This window comes from Sus scrofa, chromosome 15 (genome assembly GCF_054392235.1).
Source record: "Sus scrofa isolate SSC_HxYL_T2T_F1_AM1 chromosome 15, Sscrofa_HxYL_maternal_Yorkshire_Landrace_v2.0, whole genome shotgun sequence".
NCBI lineage: Eukaryota > Metazoa > Chordata > Mammalia > Artiodactyla > Suidae > Sus > Sus scrofa.
This window is the reverse complement of record NC_139397.1, coordinates 66,649,718-66,665,473: the sequence shown is the minus strand read 5'-3', so window position 1 is coordinate 66,665,473 and position 15,756 is coordinate 66,649,718. Positions and strand designations below refer to the sequence as shown.

The 15,756-nt window shown below is 42.0% G+C and overlaps 1 protein-coding gene and 1 pseudogene across 42 annotated transcripts in view; one reads left to right on the top strand and one right to left on the bottom strand.

Moving 5' to 3' along the window:
- FUT10 (fucosyltransferase 10) overlaps nt 1–15,756 on the bottom strand; it is a 429,533-nt gene that overhangs the window by 130,321 nt on the left and 283,456 nt on the right. For 24 of the 42 annotated variants that reach the window (XM_085000131.1, XM_085000142.1, XM_085000150.1 and 21 more), the window contains 2 exons: nt 14,444–14,567; nt 12,586–12,711 (listed from right to left, as the gene is read on the bottom strand). Coding sequence is in view for 4 of the 42 variants with exons in the window: in XM_085000122.1 (XP_084856248.1) it covers nt 14,460–14,567 (108 nt within the window). In the remaining 38 variants the exon portion in view is untranslated. The remainder of the gene's footprint in view (nt 1–12,585; nt 12,712–14,443; nt 14,568–15,756) is intronic. The other 18 variants (XM_085000164.1, XM_085000149.1, XM_085000160.1 and 15 more) reach the window with 1 other exon arrangement.
- On the top strand, nt 12,545–13,403 carry LOC146395884 (calpain small subunit 1 pseudogene; annotated as a pseudogene).

Below are 15,756 nucleotides of genomic sequence, written 5' to 3'. Positions count from 1 at the left end.
AAATACATGGATAATAAATGTTGAGTGGCATTTAAAATTTATAAAAGACGTGACATAAACTGTAGGGGATCTTAAGAGCCTGGGAGTGCTCTTGGCCACTGACTTACTCATTATCACCATCATCTTTATCAACACTATATAATGCTGCCTTATCACTAGAGACCCAGGTCTCCAGCTTTTGTGATAATTTTTAGTAGCCAAGTTCAAGGTTGGGAATAAACCAAACCCAAGGTCAAGAATCCTGGATACTCAACCTTGCTTCCAAGTTTGAATTTCTAAGTCGTTTCACATTTCTTTTTATTTTTTAATTTTTTTTGTATTTTTTTGCTTTGTTTTTTTTTTTGTCTTTTTGCTATTTCTTGGCCCGCTCCTGCGGCATATGGAGATTCCCAGGCTAGGGGTCAAATCAGAGCTGTAGCCTCCAGCCTACGCCAGAGCCACAGCAACGAGGGATCTGAGCCACATCTGCAACCTACACCACAGCTTACTGCAATGCCGGATCGTTAACCCACTGAACAAGGGCAGGGACCGAACCTGAAACCTCATGGTTCCTAATCGGATTCGTTAACCACTGCGCCACAAGGGGAACTTCCAGTCAGTTCACATTTCTAAGGCTCACGTGCTCCTTTGCAAAACTAGTTCATCTCGATGAATTTTTGAGGCCCCAGTGAGCATAGGAAAAACAAAAACAGAAAAACCCTGATCTGAAATTGTATCATGAGATCCTATCCTTGTTTGGGGAGAAACCAGCACGCTGTTGCCATGACGCTTTAGGAGGTAACAATGAACATGTGAATTAACTGTGCCCGAAGCTCTGACCCCAGGTCTTACACACTCAGTCTTGAATTTGTCAGCATATTGATGGTGTTTCTCAATGGCAGTGAGCATTAACCAAACTAAGTGAGATTTATATATAAAAAAGAAATGCAAATTTTTACTGAAAATGCAAAAGCCTTTCTTGTTCCATGGTCTAGAACAGGACCAGCAATCTATGATCTGTGGGCCTGCTCAGCCTGATGCCTGTTTGTAAATCAAATTGCACTGGAGCACAACCAGGCCCTGGGTTTACATATTGTCTGGGGCTGCTTTCCCCCCAAGTGACACAGCCGTGTCATTGCTACAGGGCTGTTCCAGCCTGCAAAGCCTAAAATATTTGCAACCTTGCCCTTTATAAAAAGGTTTGCCAAACTCTGGAAGCGAATATTTTTGTCAATAAAACTAATACATTCTCTCCTTGAAGGAGTAAATTAAAGTGGGAAGTTTGCTTAATGAGCATAGGAGCAGAATAGGGGGTCTCCTTGTGTGATATGAAGGACTAGTTCGAGCTAAGAAAGCATAAACATAGTTGTCTATTACAAAGGAGCCATAATAGTAACATTCGCTGGCCAAGCTTTGTCCTTTGGGCTACGCATGAATGAACACTGCCACTATTTCCTTCTCTCTGTCTTTTGTCATTGTACCTCCGTTGCTGAAGAACCTCCATCAGATCAGCACTTTACGTAGCATGAACAGAGCTGGTCCAATTTTCTCCCTCCCTACAGCCTCATGGTAACACATCTGCATGGAATACAGACATTGACTCCATAGCCATGAAGTGTGACAAAGCTACCATCTCAAGATGTTCTCCATGGTGGTAAAGGAGGGCTACTCTTTGGTCACACAGCCAACTCCTGAAAATCATCTTTAGCTGCACACCCTTATCATACTCCTAAATCTTTCTCCTTCTTCTAAATGCCATTCAGCTAGCTTCCATCCTCAGGGATTTCCTCATCACACAGGCAGACAGACTTTCTCACTGTGAACCGTATTTCTCTGGGTATCACCATGCCTTTCCTATGTACCTCAGCTTCGTGTCTCCTAGTTTTGTTCTGTACTCCTCACCAAGAAGCCGTGGCTAGAGACACAAGGAAAAAAAGAAGGAGAAAAAGAAAGATAGGGAGAGAGGAAAGGAGGGAGGTAGAGGGGGAGGGAAGGAGGGAAAGAGAGAGAGAGAGAGGAAGAAGAAAGGTGAAAGAGAGATAGAGATAGAGGGAGGGAAGGAGGGGAAAAGGTAAAAAGAAACAGAGAAGAAAACTCCTAACTTTTAAATCTTATCCTTACCATATTTCAATTTCAAAAAAGATGTTTGTCTCCTAAGAATGTGACCTTAGTTCCAAACAGAGTTGCTACAGATGTAACAGTTAAGATAAGGTCACACTGAAGCAGGGTGACCTACTAATCCAAAAGGACTGACATCCTTATAAGAAGACAGCCCCGTGAAGAGAGGGACACGCAGAGAGCACCATACAACAATGGAGTCAGACCCAACACCAGAAGGCAGGAAGAGCCAAGGAAGATGCCCCAACCCTTCAGAGACAGCATGGGCCTGCTGTCGTCTTGATTCCATACCTCTGGCTTCCAAAACTGGGAGACAAGACATGTCTGTTGTTTTGAGCCACCTACTTTGCGGTGTTTTGTCGCAGCAGCCCCTTCAACCTAATATATAAATATATTAAGTCAGGTGTTGTCATTAGGTGTAAGACGCTGTGCCCCCTAGTCTATTTCAGGGCACTGGTTTTATAGCTGAACGTATTTCTCTTTTTCCAATTTTTTGGGGGCTCCTCATGTTTGGCCCAACTTACTCTCTGCATGGAGGAAGGCAGACATTTTGCTACGAGAATTGTTTTCTTGTCTACCTCAATACATGGCTTTCAAAACATTTTGCCCTAAACACTGTCTCGTAAAACAACATCTTGCTTTAAAAAAAAATTCGTACAAGTACCTTTTCTTAGACATTTCTAACACATGCATGGTTCTCTCTTCTGTGGGTGCTCAGCCAGTTAAGAAACTATGACTGTGATTTACCGCATGGTCCATTAACCTCAGCATCGGGAACCAGGCCATGCTCCTCCCCCAAGCCAGACATAACCCATGTAGACCAACATCCTTTAAGAAGCAACACAACTCATGCGGATTCTGGCTCCATCCCTGTAAATAACAGTGATGATGATGACAGGCGTCTTTGGCTTTTTAAGCCACAAACTTAGCTCAAGAGTTTTTGATTCATAGCTGGATACAAAATACTGTGGGAACATTGATTAGCAGGTGGTCCCATCAGGTGGATGAATTGTTTATACTTTCGCCATAGCTATGCACAGTTCATTTTCCCTTCAAAATTTTTTAGGTAAGGGCTTGGAACACTAACATGTTTGGGTTTTCGATTCTGGAAGGAATGCAGTGGAATTTTCTGGCACTCTCTATGGAGTGATTTATGATTTATGTACTGCTCCCATTGGATAATTTCTTTTACGCATGTGTGACAGGAATGATGCTCTGGAAACTTTTGTTTCAAATTTGCACATGTTTGCCCTTCCGGACCCCAGACTTGACTTCTGAATGAAAAAAATCCTTCTCCAGGAGAGAGTGACACTACCTCCTGCAGGAGAAGATCTTGAGATCCTTTCTTTCCTTGTTTTCCATTGGGAAAAATCACTAAGAAGCCAGGAGGAGTCCCCGTCATGGCTCAGTGGAAACAAATATGACTAGCATCCATGAGGATGCAGGTTTTGACCCCTGGCCTTGCTCAGTGGGTTAAGGATCCGGCATTGCCCTGAGCTGCAGTGTGGGTCACAGACGTGGCTCTGATCCCACGTTTCCGTGTCTGTTGTAGGACAGCAGCTACAGTTCTAATTCCATCCCTAGCCTAGGAACCTCCATATGCCTTGGGTGTGGCCCTAAAAAGACAAAAGAAAAAAAAAAAGAAGAAGAAGCAGAGAGGAGGAACAGATTGGCAGGGAAAATACCCAGCTAAAATAATTTGGAAATGGGAACTTCAAAAACACGATGTATGGAGAAAAAATAATTCAGACAAGCATGGCTGAGGCCTCCAGGAAGAGCAGAGCAGGAAACACTGCCACAGCATCTGGTTAGAGACCCTCTCTGATGGTAGCCCATGGCAAGTGGCTCTTCCACTTCTGAGATTGAATGTCACCCTCACTAAACAGAAAGAGAGCTGTGAATACACCATGTCCAAATTACCCTGAAGGGCTGGTGCTGAAGCATCAGCCCTTTTAGATTAGCTCCTGTCAAAGCCACCCTTAAGGACAGTGACAAACTAGCTGGCTTCTTAAAGAAAGTTATTAGTCACAATGTCTTAGAATTTACAGTTGGAAGATGGCAGAGATAGTACACTGAGTATCAGACAGGCCAGGCTGTTAAGTCTGTTCAATGGGCACCCCTGTCAGTAAATAAGTTTATGCAGTCTTGATCTTTCACTATTAGTTGGGAACGCCGTGGGGTATAGAGTCCAGCCCACTGGGAGATAATCAGAATAACAGCTAATAGGGGTCACGTCTGGCATTTTGGTCTGTCAACCTGGATTCCCATAAAGAACTGAGTCTTGCTCATTAATCATCTTTCTTCATCTAGGATAACAAGTGATTTTCTAGTGGTCAGTCACCATGCTTGGTGCCTGGGAGACAGAAACATACCCAGATGCACCCCTAGGAAGGCAAAGATTACTCTGACGTGCCCTCTGAGAGGGCACTGTATCAATTAGGATCCATGAGGCAGACAGATGGTGCCTTAAAAAGGGTTTAGGCAAAGGGAGTTTAATGAAGAAACAGGGTTAAGGGAACCATCAAGGGATGTTGACGTGCTGTGGGAGGGGCAACAGGAGAGACCTGTCACCACTTTTGAGTCTGAGAGGACACATGGAAGGAGGCGTTATCAGAGCCTGGAGAGTCAGAGTCAGGGAGTCCCTTTGCCAGAGACTATGGAGCTGCTGCTAAGACAGCAATGAAGCGGGAATGGAAGAGGAAATGAACACGCACTCCCTTCTCTCCCCACCTGCAGTCTTCTACAGGTGCCCTACTCCAGTCCAGACCTGCAGAGTGCACAGGGAAAGAGTGCCATGGTACTGCTATCAGCAGGAGACAGTTTTCTTAGCCACAGAGTAGAAAAGGAGGAGTGAATTTGGGGTGAAGGGGTAACAAAGTAATTTTTGGTACCAAAAAAATGAAATATGGCTCTCCTTGGTGTAAGGTTGTAGCCATAGGTTATCTTGGACTGAATCACTGTTCCTCAGTGTAGGGTCACATGGGTGATTCATGGTCCCTCCCTGTGTAAATGTAGGGTGAACAGGTATTCTGCTGAGAAGAGGGAAGAACAAAAAGAAAGCTTCTTGTAGCCAGAAATGCATAGGAGTTAATTTTTGTGGTAGAGAGAGGAGGAGAGGAGGAACCAAGGGTGACCAAGAGGTTTGCAGCCTTGGTGACTCAGGAAATGGTGCCATTATAAAGAGATGTGGCATAGTCGGGGAGGAGGAGGCAAATGATTTGGTGAAACAATCATGATGAATTTAAGGTCTTAGCACACTGTGTGGGATGCTATTTATTGGAGATATTCTTCTCCAGGCAAATACTTCACCCAGGTTCAGGAGCTCAAAAATGGCCCAGCTGTCCACCATCTTCCCAAACCCCAAACCCTCATCAAGCCTTCGTCCATTAGCCCCCAAATTAATCAGTCTGCAAATTCTATTTATCTTGCTTTTATTCTCTCTCAAACCTACTCACTCTCCCCAACCCCATACTCTCTACCTTAATTTCATCTTTCACATAGAATTCAGTGATTCTTTACCAAACGATGTCTTGCCCCGGCTTCCATCACTTTCCATAAAGAAGCCAGGAGAGAAGCTGTTTCCTGTTCTTTCCAAACAGGAAATTTAATTCTACCATCTGCTGATTATATTCCTTTGGTGGCTGCCTTGGGATAAAGTCTTAACAGAACATAATAAACTTCTCATAGGTGACACCCATTTCATTCTCTCATCTTTCCACGTCTCACATTCTATGTCCCCACCACCACCCTGAGCTATTTCCATTTTCTCGCATTTGTCACGCTCTCCCTCACTTCCATCCTTGCACAGAACTGCCTTCTCTGTCTGGAATATCTTCCTTCTTTCCCACAGCATCATTCCTGACATTAAACATCAAAATATCCCTCCTTCATGGAGCCTCTGCTGACATCCCAAGGCCAGTCGGCATAACTCTTTTTTGTATTTCCTCAATTATTTTTATTCATCCCTGCGCCACAGCTTGTATTACTGTGTGGAATTAACAGCTTATTTGCTTACGGGACTTCCACTCTAGATCTATGTGCCTAACTACAAAAAAAGTATGTGCTTCATAAATGAATAAATAAAGCAAATAGACACATAGTTTTGTTGGTATTTAAATCAATTGAACAAGCTGGCAGTGAGTAACCATTTGTCATGCCCTCTGCTGAAGGTTGGGTATATCACGGTAAATGCACTCCTGCAAATAAGACATGTACGATCTAGTATTACAGAATCAGTGATAAGTTAGCAAATATATTACACAACAAAAGTGTTCAAGTAATATCGAAGAGTCAGCAGAGTGCAATAGAAAAGGCCCATACTTAAACTCAGACTGATGCTCGAATTCATTCTCCAATTTTTATATGACCTTGAACAAAAGGCTTAACCTCTTAGATCCCAGTCCTTTAATCTATAATGGAGATATAAATCATATTTTAGATCTTATTATGATTAAATAACCACCCCTGGGCATCATACAGTAAGACATTCAAAAAATACTATATTCTTCCCTTTATGTGTTTTACTGTTGTATCTGTGTCTTCCTTTGTTTGGGACTTAAAACATCTTCAGATACACCTTGTTAAGACCTAACAATGGGCAAGATGTGAGGACAGAACAACATTTAATCACAGAAGGAGGTTCAGATCTTTCTTGAGAGCTTTTTATAGGGGAGGAAGGAAAGGCCTCTGGAAGGTGAGGCTATACTGTTGCAGAAGAAAGAAGTGTCCAGAAACTGAAGCAAGGAGACAGAGACTGCTTCTCCAGCTTGGGAGGACATGCAGAGGAGGGGGAACTGGGAACTGAGAAAGGACGGGTATGTTTGCCTATGGCTGACATTGGCCTCCTCACTTGAAATTCACTCGTTGTTCTAAAGCCCACAGAGTTTTCCAGCCATAGATAATACAGGTCCACTCACAGCTGTCTTCCCACCAGCTCAAAAGGAGCTCAATGGGACTGACTCTGTCAGCAAGGGCAATGACAGAGCAAGGCTAAAACTGCAGGCCTTAGCTAATAGGCTTCAGCTAAGTATATAGCAAACTCTAGCTAACTATATACCTTCACAGGATCTTTCTTTGTTCTTCCTTACTCCATCCATCAGCTATTGCCTTGCCATTAGTCCTGGCCTCAGTTTGAGATTTCTGTTAAATTTCTCCAGGTCAGGGTTTTAACGTGGCACTGGGTTATCACAATGAAGTCAAAGATTGACTACCAAACAAAATGAGAGTAAGGGGAAAAAAAAAGGTGGGGGGAAGAAACCAAGATAAATATCGAAAGCAAATAAAAGCAGAAAGGAAGAAGAAAATTGTACTCTACGGATGGCATGAGTATTGTGTTGAAAACCTCAGGGAATCTACATGACAAGTAAGACTCATAGAACATTGGAATTCATAGTTTCATTGAAAGATTCAATTATTAGGATGTCAATTCTACCCAAAGGGACCAGTAGAATCAAAGGAAGTGCAGTCAAAATCCCAGCCAATATTTTTACGAAACTGACAAGCTGGTTCTAAATTTTATTTGGAAATTTTATGGCTCTAGAAGGGCCAAAACAATTTCAAAAAAGAATAAGCTGGAACTTGATAGTGTAAGAAGAATTTATACTATCTACAAAAATCAAGACAGTGTAGTATTGACATAAAGATAGACATAAGGAACAATGAAACAGAATAGAGTCTGGAAATAGATCCATACATATATGTCTAATGGTGCTGGAACAACTGCTGTCTACATGCCAAAAAAAAAAGTCAACTGCACAAAAATTAACTCCAAATGATCATGGGTCTAAATGTAAAGTCTAATACCACACAAAATTTCTAGAAGAAAACCATGGAGAAATTCTACGGACTTGGAGTTTTGTAAAAATTTCATAAATAGGATACAAAAACCAGGAGCTATAAAAGAAAATATCAGTAAATTAGACTTCAAAATAAAAATTTGGTCTTTGAAAGACATGGTCAAGAAAATGAAGACAACCAAGAGAATGTAAGAGACGTTTGCAAAGCATATATTCAACAAAGGACTTATATCCAGACTAAAAAACCCTTATAACTCTATAATAAGGCTAACAATCCAATTAAAAAATGAGTGAAAGAACTGAATGGACACTTCACTAATGACAGTACACAAATTGCATGAAGAGCTGTAAACCACATTAATCACCAGGGAAATGGAAATTAAAACTACCGTAAGATTCTGCTACGCATCCATCAGAATAGCTATAATTAAAATGATGGGGAGTTTCCGTCGTGGCGCAGTGGTTAACGAATCCGACTGGGAACCATGAGGTTGCGGGTTCGGTCCCTGCCCTTGCTCAGTGGGTTAACGATCCGGCGTTGCCGTGAGCTGTGGTGTAGACGCGGCTCAGATCCCACGTTGCTGTGGCTCTGGCATAGGCCGGTGGCTACAGCTCCGATTCAACCCCTAGCCTGGGAACCTCCATATGCCGCGGGAGCGGCCCAAGAAATAGCAACAACAACAACAAAAGACAAAAAAAAGACAAAAAAAAATAAATAAAATGATGGGCAATAGCAATATAGGTGAGGATGCCGAGCAATTGGATTTCTCATACATCCCTTATGGGAATGTTATCTGGCTCAATCACTCAGAAAAAACTTTTTGGTAATTTCTTAAAAAGTTAAACATGTGACCCAGATGTTCCACTCCCCCAAGTTCATACACAAAAGCAATAAAAACATGTTTCCACACAAAGACTTGTACACGAGTATTTACAGCAGTTTTGCACACAGTGACCCCAAATCATCCATAGCAGCTTTATGCACAATAGTCAGAAACTGAAACAAATCCAGATGTTCACCAGCAAGTTATGGAGAAACGGAAAGTGCTGCACCCATACAATGGAATATTATTCAACAATAAAAAGAAACTGTTAATATGCACAACAAAATGAACGAATGTCAACATCATGTTGAGGGTAAGACATCAGACATAAGAGTATCATTCCATTTGTATAAAAGTCTAGAAAAAATGCAAAAAAACAGCTCTGTTTTGACTGGGGCTAAGGGTAGAAGAAGGGATGGACAGAAAAGAAGCAAGAAAAAATTTTGGAAACAATAGAAATATTTTGCTTTGATTGTAGCAGAGGTTTCACAAGTGTATATACACACACACACACACACATGCACATTGAGTTTTGAACTTTAAATGGACACAGCATATTGTACATAAATGATATTGCAATAAAACTGATTTTCAAACAAAAAAAAAGGCTAGCCCAATACTGTATCTATACATATCTACGTCTCCATCATATAACTACTAATCTCTGGAATTTGCACTCGAACTTTTTTTTTTTTTTTTTTTTTGGTTTTTTTGGTTTTTTGCTAATTCTTGGGCCGCTCCTGCGGCATATGGACGTTCCCAGGCTAGGGGTCGAATTGGAGCTGTAGCCACCGGCCTACGCCAGAACCACAGCAACGCGAGATCCGAGCTGTGTCTGCAACCTACACCACAGCTCACGGCAACGTCAGATTGTTAACCCACTGAGCAAGGGCAGGGACTGAACCTGCAACCTCATGGTTCCTAGTCGGATTCGTTAACCACTGCGCCACGACAGGAACTCTGCACTCGAACTTTCTAAATAACATCAGTTCCCTTCCCAGTCTCAGGTAACGAGGGACCCATTCGCTGTCAATTTTCCTTGCCTTCCTGTCCTGCACACCCCCACATTTCACTCTATCTACCATCCTACTCACACAATAAAAATGTGAAGTTCCCTGTCAACTAATGCAATAGCTTTAGGCTCTCCCAAAATAACAAAAACAACAGCATGTGTGCACGATGTGCATTCTTTCCCCAAAAACATCTCTTTATGGGGTGGGTGGCTATATAAGGAGGTGAGTGATGTAGTTATACATAACTAAATGCATAGGAGGGTAGGAATAGAGAACTGCAGAAGTTAAAAGTTCATCTGTGATTATATGTAAATCATGCCACTTTGGGGTAGATTATCGAGCAGGAAGGGGACAACCATTTTCACATGAGGTGAACCAATGTTGCTCTAAAAGGCTTCACAGGTGTCTGCACGCCCTCATGTTCAGGTCACCTGCCACTCAGAAGGGCAGCTAAACTAGCTTGTTTCCTTCAGTCTAGTAAGTATTTTCTTCTGGTGGGAATTTCAAAACTGCAATTATCTAACCCGATCTTTTAATTTACTATGTTCCCAAAGTCAGTCACAATAATTGGTCCTGATTCCAAGAAGGTTTGCCCAGCATCTAGAAAACCTTCCTGTATTGTTCACATACCCAATTCTATTACTGTAACCAGCCCATGGCTGGTATTTGGGTAGGGTCTGAGTTCCTGTACACTTAAGTGTCAACAGTATTTGCTGACTCAGAGAAGCACCACTGCAGCTTAAGCAGGGGTCTTGCTAACCTCTGTCTCTTTTCTGAAGGCCAGTTGGTATTGCTTCTACATTAGAGTGTTGGAATTAAGAAACTTTGTTGAATATAGTCATAACATATTTCATTCCTGCCAGTTACCCTCTGGTCAGAAGTACAATTAGAGGTCTGCAGATGGTCTGGCAAGGTTTCTAGAAGCAGTAGAAACCAGCAGCTGACTGCACAGCTATATGAAATTAAAAGCTGTTTCAAGATATGTACCATATGTACATGTAGGAATCCATTAGGGAACATGGTTGAGCTCTCTGCATTATATGGGTATTAAACATTCTGGGAAATGAATAAGGGACAATCAGAGAAATACACTGGAAAGGAAAAGAGAGAAACACGAATCTAAAGCTTAACCTGGTTGCTTCCCAGATTTAGTAGGATATACTTTGGTTAAGAAAACATGGAGTAATATTCAATAAGAACAACAAGAAAGAAAGAAAGAGAGAGAGAAAGAAAGGAGGGAAGGAGGGAGGGAGGGAGAGAAGGAAGGAAGGAAGGAAGGAAGAGAGAAAGAGAACATGGAGAAAACAGATGCAAGACTTGAAGACTGGTTAGGGAAAATGAGTGAAAATGGCAATGCCTCTTTTCTAAATGTATTATTAGTGTCTTATATTAATTTAGAGAGACTAAATTAGTCTTTTTATGACAACTCGAAAGTCTTTATTATGATAGCAAGCCTAGCACTGTGGTTTTCATTTTAGGGGTGTTATAGGTTTGCATAATAGCGTAGGAGCAAGGAGATTAATCCTTACACTCACTGAAGAAATAAGTGCTAAGAGGTTAGACTAGCAGAGAAATAAACGATCAAAGGGAATTTTTGAAAAGACAAGGAAACCTGTTTACCAGCTGTTTGGCTGAAAGTTCATGTAAAAAAAAATTCAGGGATGAGACCTGTACGATTTGAGACTCTGTGTCTTCAGGAGAGCAACACTGGGATGAAAACAGAAAATCTTTCACCAGTTTTCTGAATATTGGGATGACAGAGTGTTCAGTTGTAATCCATATGTTTAGGATTGTCAGAGTCAGGCTTCTTCCTGGTTTCAGGAGACATTAGGAAATCTCTCCTTTTAGTTTTGTAAGCCAGTGTGACCTCTTAATGAACCAGGATATGAGCCTAGTTTTAATACACTTTTAATGATTACCTGTCCCTGATCAGAGGATTTCTCTGGTCTGAGTTGGACTGACACCAATAGCAAATAGGGGCAGGTCTGCTGTGTGCCTGCCTGGTCCACAAGTCTAGGTGATGCTGGGATTTTAGAGCAAGAATGGATCATACCCTAACCCCCTCTGAGTTCAGACACAAATCAGTATTAGGCACAAGAAGTATCAAGCCAGGAACGGGGGGGTGGGGGTGGCACAGAATGGTCCCTCGGCAAGGGAACCGTCATCGGAAGTTTTCCTTTGGCTCAGGCTGGATTTCAAAAGACATTCCTCTCAGCGAAAGTTAATATTAAATTAGAGTTCAGAGAGTAAACTAAAAATTTTAAATAATGTAATCTGAAGCCATCTCTTTAGGGTAGCAAAACTGAAATCCATATGCTAGCAGATGACTTCGGCTTAAAACCATTTTAAAGAACCAATATCCCACTTTTTAATACTCCCTGTTATTATTAGCTCTATTCAAAAACACATTTCTCACAGGTTCTTTGGACATTGTTAAATGAGCAAAAAAATGTAGACACTTTTTTTTAAATGAGGAGAATGTTCAAGGGCCTTGGACCCAACTGTTCAGTTTATATAATAAGTGCATAGGACAGTATGAGGATGATCTAGCATGCTAAGTAATAAATCCCTTAGAATTTATTCTTTTCTTTTTTCTCAAATTTTGGTACCTGGCTCTTTTCCGCAGTAACACCTTCTGTCTTTTATCCCCATTTACAGTTCTATTTCTGCCCTTATAGCCATCTCTGGTTTTAGCTAAAAAGTTGTCGAAATTACTGTGGAGCACATCATTGTTGAATCAATGAATTTTCTACCATAAAGCAGCAAATTAAATACTATGTCTAGGTTACTGGGAAACAGAAAGATGAAGACCCACATGACTTGTAGGAGAATCTTTGGGCAATAAGTTTTTTTTACCTTTAAATTCTTTCTTTTGTCCAGAGATAATTGAGTTTGCTGCTTAATTTTCTTTAGCGTTTCTCAAACAACCTTCCTCCAAAACCCAACACTTGTAGAGCTGCACAGACCAGAGGACCAGCAGACCTGCAAGTGAGACAGAATCTTGAGTCATAGCCTAGTTCCTGGTTAACTCATTCTGGAAGGAGGGAGGCAGTGGGAGGAAACCACCCAAACGAGCGCATCCTTGGCGGAGTCCTTAGCGCCTCCAACTCCACGGCTGCACCGGTACAACACAGAGCCTCGCCCACTCTCACTTATTACTCCAACCAGCCGGCCAAAGAGAGGGAGGAGGTCTGGCAGTTCTGGAGGCTCTTTGCCCAGCTAGCTGCAGACCACAGAACTCCACGAAAAGTCGTGACCCGCCATCCTGATCTGGAGACTGATGGTTTGGGCAATGACACATGTCACAGCACAATGGCGGTGATGGATAATGACATCCTCAGCTAGCTGGGCTTCCAGGAATTCTAGTACTTGTGGAATAACATCAAAAAATGGCAGGCCATATGCAAACAGTGTGACCTTGACCATTCAGGGACAGTGGGCAGCGGTGAACTCCAGGGACCTTCGAGATAGCAGGGTTCCGCCTAAGTGAGCATCTCCACAGCATGATCTTCTGACCCTGCTCTGATGGAGGGAACGTGGATTTTGACAACTTCATCAGCTGCCTGGTCAGACTGGATTCCCTGTTCCGTGCCTTCAAATCTCTTGACAAAGATGGCCCTGGACAAATCCAGGGGAACATTCAGGTGTGGCTGCAGCTGACCATGTATTCCTGAATGGGAGTCCGCGACCTGCCCCCTCATCCCCTCATGTAGGAGCTACCTTGGACTCTTTCATCTCTCCCAGGGATGATCCTGTCTGCAGTCACATCTTCATGGGTCCTGCAGACCCACAGGCCCTTCTGTTCTCCCAGTCCTTGGCATCCAGCCTCTCAATCAACACCAGAGCTCAACATGGTTCAGCATGCCCTGCAAGGTTCACCCCACCTCTGCACGCCCATCTCACATCCACTCCATAACCCCTCTCCTGTACCTGTGCCATTCCCAACACTTGTGTTCCCCAAGGGCCCTTCTCACTTCTGGGAGGATCACTTCAGTCCCTATACACCCTGGTATACTCATTCAGTTACCACCTAGGCAGCCCAGCTCTAGGCCATAACAGGCCCATGTGCTCCATTGCCTTTGTATTCTACTCCCAGCCTTCCAGGCCCAGGAGGAAATAAATGTACCCTGGTTGTCTCATGTAGTCAGTATAAACTCTTACGCATACCTCAAAGCCTTTTTGAAAAACTAGCATACAGCTTGAGATTCTACGAGTGTGCTATTTTGTGCTGCAATTCAGATTTACTTAGGTCAGGAAAGTTGAATGGCGACTTGTTCTCTCAATACCCAAATCCATAGCCTTCCCCTTCTTTACTCTTGGGAAAGGGTGAAGTAGTGTAGAAATTAAAGAATCTGTAACAAATGGGATGCTGAATCAGATACTAAATGCCCAGGGTTTTCCTTTTGTTTCATTTTTCACTATTCTAACCCATCACCCAAAGAAGGAAGAGAACTTTGAACACTCTTCCTGAGAGTAATTAATGATTGATTTGCTCTGCTTGGAATGCATAATTCAGTAAATTCCAGATATGCCTATCCCTACTGGTGGACAGGAGAAAATGTGCAAATCTTTCTGAAGAAAATATCTCTGATTGGAAATCCTGCTAATGATCATGAGAGTGCTGTTTTGGATTTAAAGCCTGCTCTACAGTTCAACCCTAAGCAGAAACTCTATTTTAATAGACAGTCAAAGATAGACTAAGAAAAAAAACTACCTTATCAAGTGCGTATTTATAAAAAAACTCCACAGCGTTTCCTTTGCAGAAGTGGTCTTTGGCAATAATCCTCAGTCTGTCTCTGATGTTCATTAGATTGTATAACCTTGGATGAATCAATAGCCTGTAAAATAATTCAAAAAGTTGTTTTCAAGATTATATAAATTAAAGATGTCAGACATTTGCCTCATGTCTGGAAGGACAAAACTATTTATTAAATACTAGTTTCCTTTCTTTTTTCCTCCACATGTAGCATTTAAAACTTATTTTGTACACCACTCGGAATTTTATGTAGGCTTTGGGAAAATACACTTTAATAGCTGTGCTTTAGGAGAACTGTGAAAGAATTTACCCCAGTTATACACCCCATTTATATGGTGAACACAAGCATATAACATTGTGTGAAAATCAGGGCCAAACCTCTTTTGCAGGTCTTGAGACTAGTTAAGTATTTCCCACACTGAAACATACATATTGGCCTTCTTCACTTGACCAAAGTGATGGGAGGTTAAAACCAGCGTGCAGAGTGCTTTAAGAATCTCGGGCACTCCTGGGCAATTGAAAGAAAATTATTATCTGTATTATTTTACTTCTAAGAACATACTTAAGAATGAACATATTTGGATGAATTCCAACAACCAAAAGAAACCCTCTTCTGAGGATTCTGCCAGCTCTTCTAAGATTTTTTTTTTTTTTTGTCTTTTTAGGGCCACACCCATGGCACATGGAGGTTCCCAGGGTAGGGGTCGAATCAGAGCCACAGCTGCCAGCCTATGCCACAGTCATAGCCACACCAGATCCGAGCCGAATCTGTAACTTAAACTTACAGTTCATGGTAATGCCAGATCCTTAAACCACTGAGTAAGGCCAGGGATTGAACCTTCATCCTTAGGGATTCTAGTCAGACTCGTTTCCACTGAGCCAAAATGGGAACTCCTAAGATTTTTGTGCATATACTCAATGGGATATTGTGCCATATGCTTAGGATGAAAAATTGAGGTGAATAATGGGGAAAAGAAAAGGCATTCTTCAAGTTAAATTTTTTTTTTTTCTGGGCAAAAAGGAAAGTGATTGTGAACTTTGGAAGTTCTAGTCTTCTGGGTAAAGGATAACACATTGAAAGGGCTATGTTGGGACCAACAGAGATGTGTCTGTTTTTGGGTCAGGGTTTAAAACATAACCCTTGAAAAGAGTGACACCTAAAACTGTAACGTGTTCACCACTCCTTCAGACCAGTCCCCCAGCCAAGAATCCATCCATGTACTGGTGTCATTTAAAAGAAAAGACTTGTCTTAGATGTGATACGTAAGGAT